The following is a 13,927-nucleotide window of genomic DNA, read 5'->3' as shown; positions in this document are numbered from 1 at the left end:
ATCATCTCTCAAAGACCCATCAGATCCCACAGACTTGGCCTCCTCCGAATTCCATCTGCCGGCCAATGCCGGTTGTCGACCACCCGGAGGAGGGCCTTCTCTGTGGCTGCTCCGGCCCTTTGGAACGAGCTCCCTGCAGAGATCCGGACCCTCACCACCCTCCAGGCTTTCCATAAAGCCGTTAAAACCTGGCTGTTCCGACAGGCCTGGGGTTGACGAGTTCCCTTCCCCGCTCGAATTGGGTGACTGTTGATCGTTTTTAAACCCTCTCTGTATCTTGTTTGTTGGTTGCTTTTTGTTTTATATTACTCCCTCCCTTGGGTTTGTTAGCCACCCTGAGTTTCTCCGGGGAATAGGGCAGCATATAAATGTAATAAACCTATAATAATAATAATAATAATAATAATAATAATAATAATAATAATAATAATAATAATAATAATAATAATAATAAACGTATTCCCTGGCCTGCCCTCTTGCAATCTGATAACATCTGAGTTTTAGTGTGTGAATTTAGCATTATTGTTGCATTATCCTATTAGTGATTGTTGTTTTTTTTATTTTGCTTGTCTTACTAGGTGAGCCAGTCACAGGAACACCAGCAATATATCTCCTTCCTGCAGAAACTGCTAGGGCCATTACTGGAGGCATATAGTTCAGCCGCCATTTTCATCCATAATTTCAGTGGACCTGTCAGGGAAACAGAATGTCTTCAAAAGTTACACAAATACTTAATATCAAGAACAGAAAAGAATGTTGCAGTGTACGGTATGTCAAATAGTTATTTCTGGAGAAGTATTGGATTTGTGATTTAATTATATTGTTTTAGATTGGCTTTTTAAATCTATAAATTAACAATATAATGTTATTGCTATATTCACAGCCGAGAGTGCCACCTATTGTCTTGCCAAAAATTCAATTAAAGTTTTTAAAGAAATGGGGGTAAGTCTAAATACTTATTGCTTCATAATAATTATAGCAAACCTAAACATTAGTCCTTAGCATGTAACACAATGTATGTGATCAACTTTAGATATTCGTTGTTGTGTGTGCATTTATATAGTTTTATCAAGAGTAAAATGCAAAATGGAAAAACAAAAAAGTGCCCATCCAATATTTGTTGCTTCATTTTTAATCTGACATTACAATATAAAACAGGGGTGTCAAACTTGCGACCTGGGGGCCGGATGTGTCACATGCTGGCCATGCCCACCCCCAGGTTAGTGAAAGGGAAAAGTCATGATATGTCACGTGACAACAACGTGATGCCACGAGTTTGACACCCCTGGTATAAAATGTTCAAAAATGTTGAGCATTTTTGTCAATCTTTTCAGGTAGTATGGATTCTCTAAAATAAACCACCCCAAATTTTGGCAGCGCTTGAGAAATTTGAAATTTTTGTGAGCTCTTGCATGATCTTACATAGGAGCGCCTACTGTCTAGAGAGATCATGCAGAAAAACTAACAAATCTCATTAAATGTGATGATCTTGTAACACTTTGTCCATTTCATTTTTAAAATTAATTTTGAAGCCATGTTACTGAGAGCATCATGTTCCAACCTCTGGACTCTGGTAATTCAAGAAATTAACTCAAATTGTCTAAATGATACTATGCCAAATTATTAATGTGTTTCTGAATATGTTTGTTAGATTAGGTGTCCATGTATTTAGAAAATATTCAGCAATTTAACAGGATAAAAAAATGATTTTTTTAAAATGATAGAATGTATAGCTAAATGTGACATACATTGATAACACTGTTAAAATAAGGATTTGTTTATTGAATATTGTCTCAGATTACAACTTCTTTTACTATTTCAATCAGGAAGAACAGGATCCAATCAGCGTCGATCACCAGAACCAAAGGTTTATTCTTCCAAGCTTTCGGGCTCAACATTAGGGAACTTCTCTCTCTCTAGAATGTTATATTCATTTTCCAGAATATGTTCTATTCTGGAGAGACAGAAGTTATCCAATTATGGGCTCCAGCATGATTTGAAAGAATAAACCTTGGTCCCAGTGACAGATTCAGATTGGATCCTGCAGCATTGTCCTGGGGCACATATCTTTTTCCTCATTTGCATGGCCAAGAGCAGATCACAGACTTACTTTGACAAGAACTGATATTTTGGCACTAGAACTGAACAAAGTGTTTAATTTTCCAAAATTGTTGATTGTCTATGTTACCTATATAGAATCAATGCATATTATGATTGTTAACAAATATGCAATGTGCCTTGAAGTTATTATGGAAAATATGTTTTTCTTGCAGGTATTTAAGGAGACAAAACAAAAGAGAGAGAACATTTTGGAACTAAGCAGTACTTTTCTACCTCATTGTAATCGGCAAAAACTATTAGAATTTATTCTGAGTTTTATTGTACTTTAGAATATCTCTCAACTTCTCCTAGTAGACTTGGACAATGTGATGCAAAGCTTCAGGGTTTGGCTCTGCTTCCATAGAATCAGTAGTGCCATTTTTGGCAAGGCCTTATCTGACCCAAGCCATAAAAAGACAAGTGCCTTCTTACATATGCACATATGGAACTACAATATTTAGAATTCACACACATTGCTATCATCCAACATGTTCAGTCAATGTATGCACAACCCCTGAGTTTTTCCATAAATCTGTATCAGGTATTACGGTTTTTACATTGCGAAGTACCACACTTACTTCAAAACTAATGAATGACAAATGCACCTATCTTCCAGATTTGAACTGCATAAAATAATTTGGATTACTCTGTGAACTTAGCAAAAGCTGTGTCAGTATAACTACTTCATTGTATTCAGTACTGTAAAGGAATGGTTTTTAGAAAAAAAAATTAATGGGGGCGTGGGGGGGTCTAAAAGGGCATATAATATTTCTACTAATAGTATGGTAACATAGTAAGCAAAAATGGCAAAGTAGTCACCAGGATCTCATTAAAATTAGTTGAACAGCAAACAGCCTGCACAGAGTGTGATCCAAGCAGCAAAATATGAGTATAAGAATGCATCAGTCTTTCTAATGTATAAATAAGAATTCAAAATTCATTAAATTGGTGCACTAAAGAAACAGATAACCCAATTTGTCCTGCAAAGTTCTAAAAGCTTTTCCTGATGAGCATTTAAACTTTAGTACTTTGTTTTCCTTGCAAGCACTCGGAACTCAGATGTAACTCTGGCTTAAGCACCCTGTGGTGCTTTTCCAAAAGGCAACTGACTTCTGAAGAACTGAAGAAGCTTCTTGAATGAGGAGCAAAATATTTTCAAGAAAAAACCAAGAAAGTCCAGTTGCCTTTTGGAAAAAGCCCCTTTGGGACAATCATGATGATTGAGAATCTCCATAGACATCTGGCTTAAACTCTGTAAATTGATGAAATAACCTAATAAATACATTATCTCATTCTAACCTTGATTGATTTTGGATGGAAAATGCTTTGCTATCATAAAGTTTTACCAGCCATACTGCTGAAACATGAGTGATTTGAACTCTGAGGTTATGATGATAACATAAATTGCAAGCAACTTATTCTCCGTAATCTTTTAGAAGGCAATAACTTCCAAACCAGATTACAAAATGAGCTCTACAGGCTCATACATGATGTATCAGGAAAAGCAATAATAAGGCATTTATTTTTAAGAGCGAGAACTTATTTCCTTATCCCTTGAAGAAACTTTGCCACTGCAGTGTTAATAGTATTTCTCAACTTCATTTTTTTTTTCATTCTTATCTGGACTTGAAAAATAGTGTGATTATGAAAATCCATGTTTGCTTCTTTTTTAAAAAAATACAGAGCTTCTGAACATTTGGAGGTACCACAAGTCTCGGTTTATTCCACATTTGCAAAGGTTGGATTTTCTATAAATGTATATATGAATTAAAACATCATATGTAATGTTTTTCAGTATTATCCTGCAGTTTCGAATGATGGGAAAACTATGCACATTTGTCATCATAAAACAGGTGCTTTAAAACATATTAAGATAAATATTTGAACCAAAGTTGCATCTGATCAATAACAGCAATAGTCAGGCAACCTGACTTAATATGTTGTTTTTATGGCAGGATAGCAGCTGAAATTACATTCACTTGTCCTGTTAGTCATAGCTATATGGGGCAATTATTTTCCATTGTTGTTTGTTTGAACTGTTCATTAAACCCGAATGTATTCTGAATAGCAATTTCTAAAGACTGATGATGGCTTCCAATTAAGGTCGGAATAGGTGCTTGTAAATAAATAACTTCTGTAGTTTCACTGTAGTTCAGTAAACATCCATTGTATTAATAGAATTAAGATTGTGTATTATTAATAAAATAGAGCCAAGCAATATATTATAAATGACATTTTGCTCATTTTAATTGAAATGTGTCTAATTTAAAGAAATGAGGGGTTAGGAATTAGTTTGGACAACAGAAAATAATTCCTAGTTGTCATTTCATGAGAGTAACTTATTAACGTTATTAAAATGTTCTTTAGCTGGTAGTTTTCATTTGAATTGAAGAGATATGCAATGTATTGTAACTACTGAACATGAAAATAGGGTTTATGTGTCATAAGCAGAGAGATTTTGCATGTGCAGAAATGTCAATCTGAGAATGTTGTTTCTGGGAAGAGATCTGTGCCATGAATGTAGCATGCACCTAGCAATGCACCTAGCTTGGCTTTTCCATGAAGTACATGGCTCTTTACTGGAAAGCTGCTAAATAGAATGCTGCTTTTGTAGGGTATTATTTTCAAACCTCATGTTCCTCTTCTAAGACAGAAAAATCCTAAAAAAATGTGTGGCTCCTAATTCTGGTTCTAGAACATCCACAATAGATACTTAAATGCATTATGTTTACAAATTACTGAAAATAATATGGTAACCTGAAGGACAACATTCTGTGCATATTTGTTTGTTGTGTAGAATGAATAAAGTTACTTTTCAGGTCTCCAGTGATTTTCTAAGATTACACAATTGTTAACAGAACTAATACATTGTATTCTTAATTAAATATAATTTACCCAATTGTCTCCCTTTATAATATCTATTTTAAAAAAATAACACTGGCATAATATTTTCATAAATAAAGGGTTGAGGTAAAATTGAACAACAACAACAACAAACTGTGGATGTCTTTATTTCTACTTGTAAAACCTGATAAAGTCTCAAAAAAAATTAATATTACTTTCCCCTTTCGTCTCTTATGTAAGAAGCACAGCTGCACAGTCATTGTATTTTAATAAATAATTGAAACTGTTTTGGTGTAATGTGACAAAGTCTTTAGAGAGCATAAAAATATGAGTACCTCCCACTAGTTCCTGATGTTTTCTATGTCTTGTCTAAGCTTGAGGCAGCTGATGATAATCTGTTGGAAAAATCGCTTTGCAGGCACAAAAAAATACCATTCACTAAATAATCACAATTCACTCTTTTACAGTAGGAAAACATTGGTCTATCTAAAGACACAATGCTTTCTAAAACACTGCTCAGTGATAGTTGATATTCAAGTTCATGTAGTCCTCTACATATAACAGTACACTTAGTGACCATTCAAAGTTACAACAGCATTAAAATGTGACTTATGATTCGGTTTTCACACTTATGACTCTTGCAGCACCCCATGGTCACATGATCAACATTCAGACACTTAGCAACTGACTCATATTTATAATGGCTGCAGTGTCCCGGGGTCATGTGAGTTCCTTTTCGGTCCTCCTGATAAGCAAAGTCAATGGGAAATTCAGATTCATTTAACAACTGTTACTAACTTAACAACTGGCAAGAAAGGTTGTAAAATGGGACAAAACTCACTTAATATCTCAGCAACAGAAATTTTGGGCTTAATTGTGTAGATACTTTCAGTGTAGGTATAGAAAGGTTGGTTTGAAAAAAGCTTCAAAACTGCCCATTACTGGTCAGCATGTTGAAAATGGACTTAATGGCTCAACTGAAGTATGGCTGTGTGCTTCTGGGGAAGAAACATTGCCTTGCCATTCTTCCTGGAGGTTTTCAAATAGAAGGTGGATAGTCAATTCTATAGGTGTTTAATGAAGTCCAAATTTTGAGCAAGATTTGAATGAGATGATTACAAGGTTTCCTCTGAGTTATATTAAGGAGATCGATACTGGCATTCCAATGATTCTATGATTCTAACATGGAAAAGCAAAACAACCTCCCCCCCCCTCATATTTTAAAGGTCAGTTCTTATTCAGGGTGAAATTAATGCCCAAATTGAGCCTTATGTAATTGCTTTTGCAAAATATTTGAAGATGCATCGAAGTTTTGGAATGACCTACAAAAATTGGAAGTAGCTTGCTGTGGAAAAATTCCTCGAGTCTTTTCACCAGGTTATTTTTGGATGATCCTTATATTACATTTGAGTGTATCATGTTCACATATAAGCCATGAGAAAATATTTGAAGGAAAGACTGATTAATTAAATCTATTGCCCTGAAAGATCTGTGATTAGAATAAATTATACTTTTTTTCTTTCTGTTCCAACTGGAAAAATGATTGTTCATCAATAACAGATTTGGAAGCCTTTGGCTACATCCATCAAGTTATATTATAATTAATTGGAAAAAAGACTTAAGCAGTAATGAAAACACTACTACTGACTTTTGCTGTTATGATTAATTTTTATTGATAGTAGATGTACCGCTAGGCTCCTTTCTATGTAAATGTCTAGCATTTTGCAAAGTCATTAGAAGTCAAATTTAAAAAATTCTTCAGTCATTGTGAAATGCAATTTATCTCATAACACCATTCTATTAACCAGCATTTTGTTTGGTTTCTCATTGCAGGAAACATGGTAGTAGCATTATCATGCTGGAACTTTTATTCTGGGAAGCCTCAAAAATTGCACAATATTGAAAATGTTGAATATTGAAAATTATGATTATATACAGACTATATTAAGCTGGGTGAGATATGTTTTATATTGCCCATCCAGCAAAGGTTCCATGAAGAGTTTCTAAAAGTAACACAAAAGTACTACAAAATAATAATAAAAAAGAATAGAGCTGATAACATTTTTTAAAAAAGTTGCATAGAATCATTATGGGCCTGCCAAATGTGAACGTCTTTCTTACCTGAATATATGTTGTCAAGCTGTACATATAGCAGACCACTATAGAGTAGTAGTTCCAGAGAAAAGATCTCAAGATGATAATTATTGGGAATGGTCTGCCTTCAAATCAGCCTGAAAAATGGTTGCCAGGCTGGAGTTGAAGGTTCAAGGATACTATTTCCAATGAAAAAATTCATTGCTTATTAAACTAAACAGACTCTTTAGATTGCCTTCATATACTCAATAAAGGATATTAGGCTGTCTATATCCATGGAGAGTCATATTTGTCCTTTAAAGTTATTAAAAGGTATTTCTTTGCACTGGGAGCACATGAGGAATATGCGAAATGCATGCCTGCAAGCATGCAACCTTATTCATTCTAATTTAAACAAAGGTTAAGCTGAGTATTTCTTACCTTCTCATACTTTCTTTTGAAATATGAGCTAATAGAAATCATGTTCATCAATTAGACGTTCAGGCGTAAAGTTCTCAAAGGGGAAGGAGGCTTTTCCAATGGAAACATTCACATCCGTGTTGGAAGTACCAAGGCACTTCTGAGTTGAAAGGATTAGTTGGTGACATCACCAGGTGACATCCAGTTGGAGGCTCCTTTTATGTTTTAAACAGGAGCTGGAGTGAATGACAGCAGCTCACCCCATCCCACGGCAACATTCAGGTCTCGAACACTGGCTTGCTGCTTGTCAAACCAGTGTCCTCACCATGCAAGCCACCATTGTCCTTAATGGAAACACTGAGGCCCTTTGAAAGAATGTGATGCGAGCATATACAATTTTCAATCCCTATAGAAGTTTTGAGTTACAAAGCCACATGTGCCTCCCAAGTCATGGAATTGGCCTTTACAAATTATCACTATTATTTCCATTTTTATAGAACTGGAAACTATAAATCTACAAATAACCACCAAATTTAGTGAATATATTTCTGTAATTTCTACATTTCATTAGGCAAAAATTTGACCAGATGTTCATACCAACAAATGGACCATGCTTTATCAAAATTCCAAGTTGCAGAGAAATTATGAAAGCACCTTTCTTTGAAAGCTGTTACAATTTTTTGTTCTTTATTTTGATATGTTAGAGGCAAATAAACAAAAAAGTAAGCAGAAACTTATTCTAGCATTGAAGGAAAACTTTAAGGGACATATAATAAGTAGTTATAATCCTGGCAAGAATTAAAATGGGATACAAATCCTATAAACCAACATTCATTATTGATCTAGCAACTAAATAATGCAAGTGAGATTGTTAGCTTATAGAAGGAAAGTATGAGAATGAGAGTCCCAAACTACTTGGTAAGGAAGTGCTTGGACTTCTAACAGAACTCCCACACTGCCTATTTAAGGATTGAGGTAGAACTTCCTTCCATTGCTGTTGGACAACATAAGAAACTAGAAAGCTTTCAAGTTGGTTTCATCCATCACAGATGGGAATCAATGATTAAAAATTGTTACCTATTTTCTAAATATATTCCCTACCACTATTGGGATAACTTAGATTTTGGAATACAGAAAATACTAAAGATTAGCTTTTTGAAGGGATGCAAATAAAGATGGTATTATAGTACAACCATCCATTTTTTAAAATTTTGGTATAATTATAATGGCCAACATTCATTTTTCTTGAAAACATCAGTGGGGAGAGATATAAAGGGAGTAGGTTAGAATCTTGTAATATAAGCTTTAGGCAGTTAAAGCCAAAGTGGGTGAACTTGAAATGCAAGTGATTTAAACAAATGGAAGTGTCGTTTAGAGGTGTATCCCATCTCTTTATGTATAGGGTTGTCTTTCTATAACAGGAGATATGCCATTTACTCTATGAATCACCATCAACCTTTTGTAAACATGTGAAATGCCTGACATTTTCAAAGTCACAGGAGAAGATTATAACTCCATACCTGTCATTAAGCTGATTTAAATTTTTTAACTATTATCCTTTCCTCATGGAACATGCACTCTATTATTAGATGAAAGCAAACAAGAAGTTGGATTGCCAACACTGGTGTAGAGGAGATACAAGGTTGTTTCTTCTTTGTAAGCTTTAAAATATGTGTCTTGACTATGTAAAGAATGACACCCAATGAGGTGCAAAATAACTTCTTCTTGAAGACAGGTCAGTGGCTGTCTATTAGTGTGCCTGCTAAGGTGTGTGTGTGTGTCTGTCTGTCTGTCTGTGTCTGTGTGTCTGTGTGTGTCTGTGTCTGTGTCAGTGAGAGAGGGAAGGAGGGAAAGAGAGAGAGAGAGAGAGAGATATTGTGTTACTGCATGGACAGAATTAACAGAATTAATAAACTGCTATGAATGAGAAGGAGTAATGGATTATTGAGATAATATGAGACCTGACTGAACAGCAAAGTTGAAAATGTGAGATTTGAATGATTTTTGTTAGAATACCATCACATTAATTTCTTATATGCCTGACAAAAATTGTCTAGGCTGTTCCTGAGGCAGCAATAGCTCTTTATTTATTTATTTTAAATTATTTATTTAGAACAATCCAAAAGTGTGAGTCCACAGCAGACTTGCTGGAGAAAAACAGTCTCGGAGGAGCTATGCAGCAGCTTTGACCACACTTCATGCATTTCAAGCAGCATTCCCAATCTGGAATGGCTAAGAATTATGGAAATTCATCTGAAAATCTAGTTCATCTGAAAGGCTCCATTGAGGGGGGGGGGGGGAGTGATTCGATGAAATATCTCAAGTTTCAAAATTGGGAAACATTACACATGATTGAAATTTTGATTTATCAGAACTTTTCAATGCAAATTAAATAATAATAATTAACTGTTTAATGCGGAATGCTCTGGATGACTTTTCTATGTATATTTTTATTGAGTTGCTATACCTTTACCAAATCACATTGCTTGCCTGAATTTTTAGCATATACAGCTTTATGCTGTATGTGGTTTTGTTTTATCTTATAGAATATTCCAGATTCTTTAAGAGACATTTTGAAAATTTGTTCTCTTTAGTGCTGGCAATGACATATACTCCCCAAAGTTCCTTAATAACGAATGTGCAGGCAGCATAAAACTATTTTAAGAATAATAGAGGACTACATTATTGCTTTAGTTCTTAAATTTAATAGAACTGCATTTCTGACTTCTCTGTACTCCATCAGGTTTCAAATATATTTATAGAATGCAAAAATTAATCAGATAACCAGCTAGAATTTTGTGAAGCTTTTTAGCATTTTTCTATCTCCACTTAAATATCACTTGAAATAAATTTATTCATTGCTTTTATCTAATGCTTCTTAGGGTTAATATTTTTGTTGATTTGCACTTACTTTCTATGTGACAATCTTATCCTGTTGTTTGTTTACAGGAATTGGGAAATTTAAAGGGGAGACATAACTATATAGATTTAGAACCAGTGTGAAATTCAGCCGGGTCTATCCAGTTCAGGCGAACCGGTAGCAGCGGTGGTGGAAGGTTCTACCCACCCACCCGGTCGTCATTACGTCCCGTTTTTGATGCAGTGCGCATGCATGTGCGTTCACATTTGTGAACCGGTAGCAAAGGTAAGTTGATTTCACCCCTGTCTAGAAGGAAAAGTTGCTCATTAGTACTAAAATTGGTTTACTTACAACTATAAGCATTACAGCTGACTCCTGATTTCTGAGAGACACTATTAGTTATTTCCCTTTTCTTAGTAGTTTAGATTATCCTTTCCTTTTCATTGTTAACAAATCTTGCAAAAATAAGTTAAAAACAAATGGCATTTTTCTCCTGAAGTTCAGATTAATGTTATGTATGAATATGCTATAGAATAGAACATTCTCTAAGTGTAATTTTCTGTCTAAATATGTTTTAAACTTGTTAGCAATTTGAAAAATGGTAAATAGTCTTTGAGCAGATTATATGTAATATAGCAAGAACTTTGCTTCTCCCCAAGATGGCTGCTGAACGGTAGGAACTTTTCTTTCTCCAGGCGATGTTCTGCCAATTTTTCTGCCAAAGCCAGTTCTTTGAGAGTGGTGCTCCCTGGTTTTGAATGGAATAATCTAAGATAGCTTTGAATGGCCCACCTGGGCAGGGGAGTTTTAAAGTTTCCAGTTCTCTCTGGGAGAGGTTGGAAAGTCATGGGCATCCATCTTTCCTCTCAGCAGTTTATTTTCTTAAGTGAGCCTGGGTTTTAACTTCACTTTTCGGAGGTTTTGTTTTATTTTTATTTTTATCTTTAAAAGTTGACCTGCTGATTTATTTTAACCTCCTACTTGATTATTTGTTTTTTCTCTTTCCCTTTTATTTATGTTGTTGTTCTGAATAGCTTTTGCTTTTTCATAAAGAAAAAATTGGTAAAACAACTGGAGAAAACAGCATAGTTGACTGGTACATATAAAATCTGATTTTATGAGAGAAATGCACATTTCTGCACCAGTTAAAACAGGGAAACAGTTTTAATTGTATTTTGTGGTTCTTGCACCAAATGGCCAAATTAACATTTGAACTGGATTGCCACATGATAGAGCAGAATCTATTTAATTAATACATAGCAGTTAGCCATGTCCTTGAAAGTTTGTGGCCAATGGGGTTAAACTTGTTGCCTTTTTATTGCATTAATTTTTAATTCTATGGCTTCTACCATGCATAGTTCAAGTTAATTTATATGATTCCTCCCAGTAAATGATGTTAAGTTAAATGTTGGTTCAGTCCAAGGTCATTTAGTGAGGATAGTTTAACCTTTGTTTCCCAGTTTTTAGACCAACTAGGAGTCTAAAACAAATGCAAATGATGTAACGCTGTACAATAACTGTGTATTTGCCTATCCACATACACTGAGTCAGTAACTCATGTAATGTTACATTTAATGCTATATCACTCATAGAGACTGATTCTTATAAATCTGATTCTCAGAAATGTTGACTGTCTTTCTGATCAAGAGATTACAATCTTACTTCTGTAAGGCTTGACTTGGGCAATTAGCAAATTTTGGTGCAAAAATTAGCAAATTTTTAGCAATAGCTAAATGGGCTCATGATGTGTCATGGGGTCGCAATGGGTCGGACATGGCTTCACGACTAACAACAACAGCATGGCTTATAGAAATTGATTGATATTGCCGTATTGTTTCAGGTTTAGTTTTTCCTATATTTAAATGTTCCACCTGTCTATTATTGGTTTGGGCACTAAATAAATAATAGAGTCTTAAAAAGAACAATGTAGACCACTTTTTTAGAGATGTTTTAAAAAATCTCACCTTTTAGTATTTTTGTAAACAACTCAAAGCAGCAAACATATCGAATATTCCTTTCTTCTCCTAGTTTCCTCAAACAACGGTCCTGTGAGATCAATTGGACTGGGGACACTAGCCTAAGACACCTGCCTATCTTTCATGCCTAAGGTGGGACTAGAACTCAAAGTCTCCTGGTTTCTAGCCTGGTGTTTAACCACTACACCAATAAAATCAAGTGACATACCACAGCTTTTGAGAGTATGACACTTGTTATTGCTAAAAAGTGATAATGCTGAAAAGAAAGTTATTTGTGACCTTTTTATTTAGCACAGGTAGTTCATCTGCTATATTAGGCCCAAATTAGTAATTAGAATTTAAGAGCAAGAGATAAATGCTAATGGATATGTTAAAATACTTTGTCCATCTTTTTCAGCAACTAAAAGATTAGTTACAGTAATGTAATTCAAGATTTGCCTATATTTTATTATTACTTCTGTGCCTGTCTTTATTAAGAAATCTTATTGAAATTCGGTAGCAGATTTTATCATTATCTTTCTGGTTCAAAGGTGCTGAAAATTGCTCTTAAACATAAGATGGCATACACAATTCTGATTACATAATGGCTCTTAGAGAACATTTAAAATGAGAATGATAAGAAAGAGTTGGGACTTCTTTAAAAAAATCATAAAGTGAATTAGAAGTACACATTCTCTTTGAGCAGTGGTTTTCAACCTATTCTTCATTAGGAACCCCCTTTAAATACCTTTTGTGGCATGGACCATGGCCATAGCCCAGGGGTGGGTTCCTGGCAGTTCTAACCTCTTCTATAGAAGAGGTCCCACAAATCTACCGTGACATTTAGAACTGGTTCCAGCTCCCTTCCCCTGCCCATCCACACCACGCTTGCCCCGCCCACCGCTCACTGATTGGCTGGCTCACCAATCGCTCTGCCTGCCTCTAAGAGTCCTATCTAAACCTTAAAATCTTAAAGCTGTCAAGTTTGAACATCCCTGGGGTTAGGGGTGCAAGGGTCTTGTAACTTGATAGCTTTAAGACTTGCACACTTCAGTGCCAGAGTTCATGAGCCAACATGACTGGAAGAGGAATTCTGGGAGTTAAGTCCACAAATCTTAAAGCTGTCAAGTTTGAACACCCCTGGGGTTTTTTTCCTAAAGGGTTAGAGGTGCAAGGGTCTTGTAACTTGACAGCTTTAAGACTTGCGTGCTTCAAATGCCAGAATTTCTGAGCCAATATTTTGGTTGCTAAGCAAGAGTGTTGTTAAGTGAGTTTTACCACATTTTACAAGTTGGCCATGCCCACCCAGTCACATGACTGCCAAGCCACTCCCACTCGGTCACATGGCTGGCAAGCCACTTCCACCAAGTCACATGGCCAGCAAGCCATTCCCACAAAGTTGATCACACCTACAGAAGAGGTTCTAAAATTTTTTGAAACCCACCACTGCCATGGACCACCAAGACTTAACTCAAACTTTAAAGCACTAGACTGTATCACATATTCTTGGCCACTTGTGGTGATATAGTGCCCCCCCCCCGGGGTCCGCAGACCACAGTTGAGATTCACTGTCTTTGAGGCTTCTTTTTAAAGGATAAATCCTGTCACAGCTAGGAAGTGGTGGAAGAACTACCAAAGTGGTAAGAATGAGATCATGGTTTAGGAAGGTTAGAGT

At 35.4% G+C, this 13,927-nt stretch overlaps 1 protein-coding gene across 4 annotated transcripts in view; it reads left to right on the top strand.

Annotated features, from left to right (window-relative positions):
• The window catches only part of GPAM (glycerol-3-phosphate acyltransferase, mitochondrial), a 38,648-nt gene extending 28,088 nt beyond the window's left edge, over positions 1-10,560 (top strand). For 3 of the 4 annotated variants that reach the window (XM_014060286.2, XM_014060287.2, XM_014060285.2), the window contains exons 20-22: positions 579-768; positions 884-942; positions 2,274-5,218. In XM_014060286.2, the coding sequence (XP_013915761.2) occupies positions 579-768; positions 884-942; positions 2,274-2,390 (366 nt within the window). In that variant the 3' untranslated portion in view covers positions 2,391-5,218. Of the gene's footprint in view, positions 1-578; positions 769-883; positions 943-2,273; positions 5,219-10,386 lie in introns of those variants that run through there. The other variant, XR_015698067.1, reaches the window with a different exon arrangement.
• Positions 10,561-13,927: the final 3,367 nt, after the last annotated feature.

The sequence above is a fragment of the Thamnophis sirtalis genome, unplaced genomic scaffold (assembly GCF_051295495.1).
Source record: "Thamnophis sirtalis isolate CommonGarterSnake01/CBP01778 unplaced genomic scaffold, rThaSir2_p1.2 scaffold_11, whole genome shotgun sequence".
NCBI lineage: Eukaryota > Metazoa > Chordata > Lepidosauria > Squamata > Natricidae > Thamnophis > Thamnophis sirtalis.
The sequence above is the reverse complement of the archived record's forward strand: the minus strand, read 5'-3'. Positions and strand labels throughout refer to the sequence as shown.